Source organism: Panicum virgatum, chromosome 2K (genome assembly GCF_016808335.1).
Source record: "Panicum virgatum strain AP13 chromosome 2K, P.virgatum_v5, whole genome shotgun sequence".
In the NCBI taxonomy this organism is placed as follows: domain Eukaryota; kingdom Viridiplantae; phylum Streptophyta; class Magnoliopsida; order Poales; family Poaceae; genus Panicum; species Panicum virgatum.
Genome location: NC_053137.1, coordinates 59,010,305 through 59,017,239, shown reverse-complemented (window position 1 = coordinate 59,017,239; position 6,935 = coordinate 59,010,305). Strand labels below are relative to the sequence as shown.

At 41.0% G+C, this 6,935-nt stretch overlaps 1 protein-coding gene across 1 annotated transcript; it reads right to left on the bottom strand.

Annotated features, from left to right (window-relative positions):
- Window positions 1–1,554: 1,554 nt before the first annotated feature.
- LOC120690209 (cysteine-rich receptor-like protein kinase 15) lies at window positions 1,555–5,344 on the bottom strand. The gene is made up of 6 exons (XM_039972789.1): window positions 4,091–5,344; window positions 3,587–3,688; window positions 3,320–3,501; window positions 2,546–3,096; window positions 2,152–2,305; window positions 1,555–2,059 (listed from the first exon to the last, which is right to left on the bottom strand). Exons 1-6 carry the CDS (start codon window positions 4,947–4,949, stop codon window positions 1,784–1,786), a joined length of 2,124 nt encoding a protein of 707 aa, XP_039828723.1. The 5' UTR covers window positions 4,950–5,344; the 3' UTR covers window positions 1,555–1,783.
- Between the last annotated feature and the right edge of the window lie 1,591 nt (window positions 5,345–6,935).

The following is a 6,935-nucleotide window of genomic DNA, read 5'->3' as shown; positions in this document are numbered from 1 at the left end:
TTGTAATTTTACCCCGAAACCGACTAAGAGTGAGCTGTAAATGAGTTGGGAGGGGGCAATTTAGTAAAACCTGGCCGAGTGCTAGGGGTATAAATAGCCCCCTCTCCATAGTGTAAAGGGTTGAATTTTCTAATCATTATTGGAGAGTTCGACACTTACTTTCATTGTCACCTTTCTTACTGTTCATGATCCCTGTCTGGGCATCTAAGAAGCAAAGATCCCAACAGCGGTGCCCACCGTTCCAGCACGTGAAAAGGATAACACAATGATCCCAACAGGAAGTGGTGTAAGACAGAACTTAACAATAGCCGGCTGAATTCTGAACCGCAAAAGACATGGCATTTGAGTCTCTAAACTCGTATCTGTATCTTAATTAGTCTGCCTCCCTAAATTCAGCTCTTGCTTCATGTTATCCAACTTCTAGGTTGCAGCTTGCATTGAGAGCCTTCGCGGAAACCAAACTCTCTGAAACGTGAAAAGGATAGCTTTGGAACTTGGAAGCAAGCGTTACCTGCTGAACTGGGTCCTTTACTACGCGCAAACAAAGTGCGGCTCGACGCTCGTTATCCACGCGCGGGTATTTTGCCCAATTAGATGCTTACGGGCCAGTTACCGCAAAGTTTCCTGAATTCAAAGTCAAACTCACTTTTGAACGGCTCTTGAATTCTTGATGGATACGTGCAACTTTCTTCAGACAAGACTCATTTCAGTTCAGCATGAAAAGGAACACAAGAACAGTAATATTTTTTTTTAGCAAATAAGTTTTTTTATGTAAAAGGTAATAAGTATCGTATCCTGTTTGGCGATTTGTATGGCAAAGTCGGGAAAAAAAAAAGATAGAAAGAATAGCTATGACTATGAGGCCCTCAGGCCCGGCCCATCACAACCAGGCCTGGCCTTCCGCTCCCCCGCCCCGCTTCCTGCTCCGGCCGGCGCCTGCCGTGCTACGCCGCCGTGCCACCGTCTCCCCCGTCTCGGCAGTCGCCACACTCCTAGACCATCCGCCGGCGAACGGGGCAGAGCCACCCAATGGCGCGGCCTCTGGTCGACTGCCCCCACTGCCTGGTTCCGCGCATCTCACTGGCTGCCCAGGTTAGTGTCCTGATACTTCACCGCCGCAATTTTCGATTCCACTTCACAGCTTGTAGAGGTAGTGCTGCACTGCTGCTGGTGCGAAGTAGCCTTAGTCCTTACGGGGGTGGAAAATTATTTCTAGATTTTGTATTGGGGCATTCAATTTAGAACTAAGCCGAAATCGACGAAATGTAGCTTGTAAGTTGTACCCCCACCCCTAATTTAGTCCGATTATGGTACCGAGAGATTTAGGACTTGTATGTATAACCTCTCTGTACTGGGAGTCTGTGATTTTGCAAATACAGACATTCCCAGTGTTCTAAACAGAGGTACCTGACAATCTGGTGCGCAATTACTGCAACAAAAAGACATTTACTAGGATACTTGTTTTCACTGTTTACTGTTTTAGTCTTATAGTATGTCTAGAATCGGGGCACAAATTATTATAAGCACTTGAAGTAGCTTGCATCCGGTTTCTAGTTGAGTACAAGTTACAGCACCATTTAAGCATGGATACAGAGAAAATCATATACATAACAATAAGACCAGAGTTACATGACACTAGTTAACCCTGAAACAGAAAAGTGGAAACACCATTTGGCCAAACAAAAACAAAAGATCATATATACGGACAAACCACTACATTAGACTTGGAGCTCCCTTAACACCACAGAAACATGGTTGGTTCACATTCTTTTGGATTGCTAATTTATCTTGCTAGCGTAATACTTATATTAATATTGCATGATGGAGCTTCTGACCCGCTAGAGCGCACAAAGAAGTAAGCTGGTTGCTTTGGCTTGGGCAGGCTCACATTCTCACTGTTTAGCATGCTAACCACAACATCCATAGCAGGTCTGTCCTCTGCGCTCTCTTGAACACATAAAAGTGCCACCTGAATGCACCTTTCTATCGCTTCATGATCTTCTCCTATACGACAACAAACCAGCTGGCGCCATTCTCCAACTCCCCAAAGTTTCCAAGCCTATTAGAAAACAATGTACTTTTGTCAAGCACCCAATGCTCCAAGGGCCACCATGCTATTGGGCATGTAGTGTTATCGTAACTTCGACTTACATACGAAATGAGATTGTATAATTTTCCATCATATGGATAGAAACCAGTAGTCCTCTTTCCGCTTATAATTTCCAAGACCAAGACTCCAAAGCTAAAGACGTCTGACTTGATTGAGCAAACTCCATCAAAGGCATACTCTGGAGATATGTAGCCACTGAGTGGAAGAAGTGATTGTTATATAATATTTACCAAGAAACAAGGAGTAGATAAATTAAGTTGACAATATGCTTATATGCTTATCCAAGATCGAACTCTGCATTTGTCAATGTGCAACAGCCACAGCTTGGTGCTCTGCTTAAAGAGTTGTTATAGTAATGCATTATTCTCATTAGAACATATAAAAGCACTTCTTGATGTGATATAATCTGAAAAAGCCAAGTGCATTCGTCCTTACTGTGTGCCTACTATTCTGGTTGTATTTGATTCCATCATGTTTGAGCTGAATATTCTTGCTATCCCAAAATCAGAAATTTTTGGAGTCATGTCGCTATCCAAGAGGATGTTACTTGCTTTCAGATCCCTATGAACAACACAAAATCGTGAGTGCTTGTGAAGATACAAGAGCCCCTGCGCTACCCCATCAACAATGTGTAGACGCATGGACCAGTTCAACTGCCCTCCTCTGTTAATATCTGCAAAATAAGAACAAAAATATGGAAAAAATTTAAAAAAAATTGTAAGCACCTCAAATTGCAGCATGTGAGAATGGTTAAAAGTTATGGCAGGCTTGCCGAATATGAAGATGTCCAGGCTTTTGTTTTGCATATATTCGTAGACAAGCATCTTCTCTTGATCTCCTTGGATACAGCAGCCAAGTAACTTAACGAGGTTTTTGTGTTGAAGTTTTGCTATCAGCTGAATTTCATTTTTGAACTCTAACAAACCTTGTACCGAACATGCTGCAAGTCTTTTGACCGCTACTTCTAGACCACCAGGCAATAGGCCCTGAAATTATTGATGTTAGAAAGAATTGTTTGATTTCATTAATCACTTTATAACTTGTGCAACTAGTCTACTACAATCATATCTCTTTTTTTTTGTGAGCATAACAAGCTCATATTCTCTAGAAGATATTAGAAAATAGTTGATCTAGAAGCAACCGAAATTTAGCAAATATAGAACAACAAGAATATGCTTAATGCAAATGCAACTATGCAAGTATATTTACCTTATAAACTGGTCCAAAACCACCTTGTCCAAGTTTATTTTCACTAGAGAAGTTGCCTGTGGCTTCCTTTATCTGAGAGAAATCATACAGAGAAAACCCTGAGTTGCCTTCTTCAATCCTCCACAAATTGATTACATTTTGTATTGCCATTGATAGCAATTGTAGTTCGAATCTTGCTCTTTCTGCAAACAACAGAGAAGATCCTTCTTGGTAATCATTTTTTTATTGTACCAAATGCAAGGTGAAATTCTGTGAGTTTACTATTACCTCTTTTCCTCTCTGTTTTGATCCAAATATGAACAAGCAGCCAAGAAATTGAAACCACGACTGAGAACGATCCAATTGTGACCCAGATCCAAAATTTGCTTGCTGCAGTTCCATGTATGCAAGTCATAACCAATAACAATTCTACACTCTAGTGGCTAGTCAATTTTGGATTGGGAAAAATACTAATAAGAGGGCAGCATGGTGCTTAATGGTTAAAGTTAAAGTGTTAAACTATATGCATAAGCAGGTAACACTTTATTATTTCATAACTTTTTTGGTTGATTTCTTTACATGTAGTAGTATATGTGTCGCAGGAACCAGTCTAAACCCTTCTACAAATTAAATAAATAAAGTGTGATTTGTCTTTCACTGTTTCTGATGCCAGGAATCCTGTTCTGTATTTATTTACCTCAGTTTCTTAGCTTTAATCTGATGGTCAAATGGAAGTGAAGATGAAAGATTGTTCTAACCAAGTTATCCAAGAAGTATCAGAGATCAACTTACGTGTGGGCATATTTAATGACAACACTGGCGCGCCAGCAAAAAACTGAACTTCTGTTTGGTACCAAAAGCTGCAGTGCACACCGAGGATTGCGCCGCCCATCTGGCCACTTTTAACCATCTGCTCCCTCTTCTTGATGGCGCTATTCAGGCAAGTCCGGCACATATCCGGCGGCATGTCCTCTGTGCACTGCACAAGGCCATATACTGTCTGGCTCTTCTCGGTGTGCCAGCCCTGGCCTGTCTCGTACCTGGCTGTTTTCTTTGTTGCGCCTTCTGTGAGTTCTGCCATCAGCTTGGAGACAAGACTATCGAACTGCTCTGAAACATGACCTAATGGTGGAGGGTTCAGATTAGCTCTCACTATGCATTCCTGAGAGTTGCTGAAGTTGGAGATGAAATCCTGGTCAGAGAATCTTAGCTGGACCAGGTACCCATCATCAAACAAGGTTATGTCCCTTTGGGAAGAGCAGGAACTATTAGCTGAGTTGTTCCTTGCTGCATCAAGGACCTTCTTGAGGCGGTATGCACAATCAGTGCCGGGGGTTGTGTCTCCTCGGCATAGCACTGCTCCATAGATCATGTCAGGACCCATACCAGCTGTGTCACGAGCTGAGTGTGAGTTTGAATTTGTCACATTGGCAAATAGTGCTTCAGCGAGGGAATTTAGGTTAGAGATGTAGGTACTGCTTCGCATGTACAAGATGTTAGCATTGCTGCAGATGGACTGGCTTTCAGCTAACAGCTTCGGGGAAGAAAGAAATAAGAGGGCAATAAGTAGCATGATGCATGACATTGGTGCAGTGGTGGTAGTAGCAAAGAAACCTATGCTTCTGTATGGGACTTGTGGGTATGGATACATTGAGCATGGATGAATGCATCTTAAATAATCTAGACATTACCTTGACTTTTGGTCAACGGAGATGTTTCGTTTAACCATGAAGGAACAGGAAAGCAACCCTAGCTTAGACTTTGAGGAAGTTGATTGACTAATCCGAATGGAACAAGATAAGAATTGGGATGAAATTTGACAAGACTGAATGTGTTCACTTAATTGGTCCATTCATGTCCTAATTAACCTCATGACTTTGCCAATCTTCGTTCCTGTTTTTCTGAGTTTCATGTACAAAGAATATTACACACAGCAAGTCACTAGTAAGACCTTGGGATTTCCTTTGATTGAATTGCTGTTATTTTCATTTAGATGCCATCAATTCTATCTTGCATCTGGACGATCATGTTGGAGTTTTGGGAACTCATACTTGATGCTAATTATTTTTCTTTAGCTATTTCTTTCAAGTAATGAGTATTTCAACAGCTAAAAAATCTTTTACTACATTGTTCTGTAGGGCAATTGTGTCGTGGAGCTAATATTGCAGATGCAAAATCATGAGGTATGAAAAGGTTAGTGATACCCTTCTCAAATTGTAGCTGCCTTCTTACGATCTGTCCTTGCATTCTATGCCACTAACTGTTGATATTGATACCCACCCTATTACGTGTGGTGTGGTAACACTAACGGCGTTTATTTATTCACCCAGATAATGGGTGAATAAATTGGAACAGAAAATTCCTAGAGTTCAGTTTCATGCTACAAGTAGCAGGTTATCACTAGTAGTATGATAAATTCAATTGCATCAATTAATCTGGTTTTAGAATTGAGTTCTACATTGGTTGTATATCCTCCAAGCCATCAGTTTCTTTGAATGCCCTCGTGGTCGCATGTGCAGAAGATGAAAGATTCAAACAAAGAAAAACGAGAGAACTATGTGATGAAGATAGGTGGAATTCTTCGGAGGGGTTTCACAAGTCCTTCCTCATATCACAGGCTTGAAAATCATGGTGATTGAATAATTGACTTTATAATGCTGGTTTTCAGCATGATATGGATCACATGGAATGGAACAGAGCAGTTCTTGAGGTTTCTTTTCTATAAACTGATCTTTGAGAGGCTCTGCATTTGTTGGCTTCCTGTAGATGTTGATCTTTTAATCTGATAACAATCTGGAAGAATTATTTTGATGGATCGATGTGGCACAGTGGTACTTCATGATTCTCATCTCCATCAGGGAATAGGAAAATCATCAGCTTCTCTGAATTGTGTCATGGAAAAGACTTATTTGTCACTGCTACCTTTCAGCTTCTGTTTCGCAGGCAGGTCCAAAAGAGTTGCTGTCATCTTGGTGAACACTTGTTGTGACAAAGAAGATGCATGTTTTCACCGCAGAATATTCAGCAGGAACCTCTCAAACTGATGTTGAGATGCCTAGTCAGCAACTCTGAATTCAACTCACCTGCTGCAATCATGAAAAGTCCGCCCCGTCTATAACACGACAATTTCTTTCAGTTTCCCCCCGGCCAGTACAATTGGCAGTACTACCAGTAGGAGCTGCATCTGGCACGGCAGCAGGTAAGCCGGCACAAAGCTACAAATGCAGATGGCGGCAGGCAGTAGCTGTTAGCAGGAGGTCGTAAGTGAAATGGTTGATTGTGACTCTAGAAACTGCGAGAGTAACCGGTAAAGGCCTAAGGGGTTGTTTGATTTTAGAGCCTAAATTTTAGTCCATGTCACATTAAAGAGAATTTTAATATTTAAAAGTATTAAATAAAAATTAATTATAAAATTAACTGCAGAACCCTAGGGTTAAACTACGAGGCGAATCTAATGAGGTATATTAATCTATGATTAGCGGATGGTTACTGTAGCATCAATGTAGCAAATTATGGATTAATTAGGCTCATCAGATTCATCTCGTCAATTAGCACTCAGCTGTCAAAAAAAGTTTATAAACAAATTTTATTTGATGCTTCAAAATAGTAAGATTCCTTTTAATGTGACAGGGACTTA

Coding starts and splice junctions, on each gene's coding strand:
- LOC120690209 (XM_039972789.1), bottom strand. CDS start 4,949: ATGTATCCATACCCACAAGTCCCATACAGAAGCATAGGTTTCTTTGCT. Junction 3,689..4,090: donor GTCATTAAATATGCCCACAC/GTAAGTTGATCT, acceptor ATGGAACTGCAG/CAAGCAAATTTTGGATCTGG. Junction 2,306..2,545: donor ACCAGAATAGTAGGCACACA/GTAAGGACGAAT, acceptor TCTTCCACTCAG/TGGCTACATATCTCCAGAGT.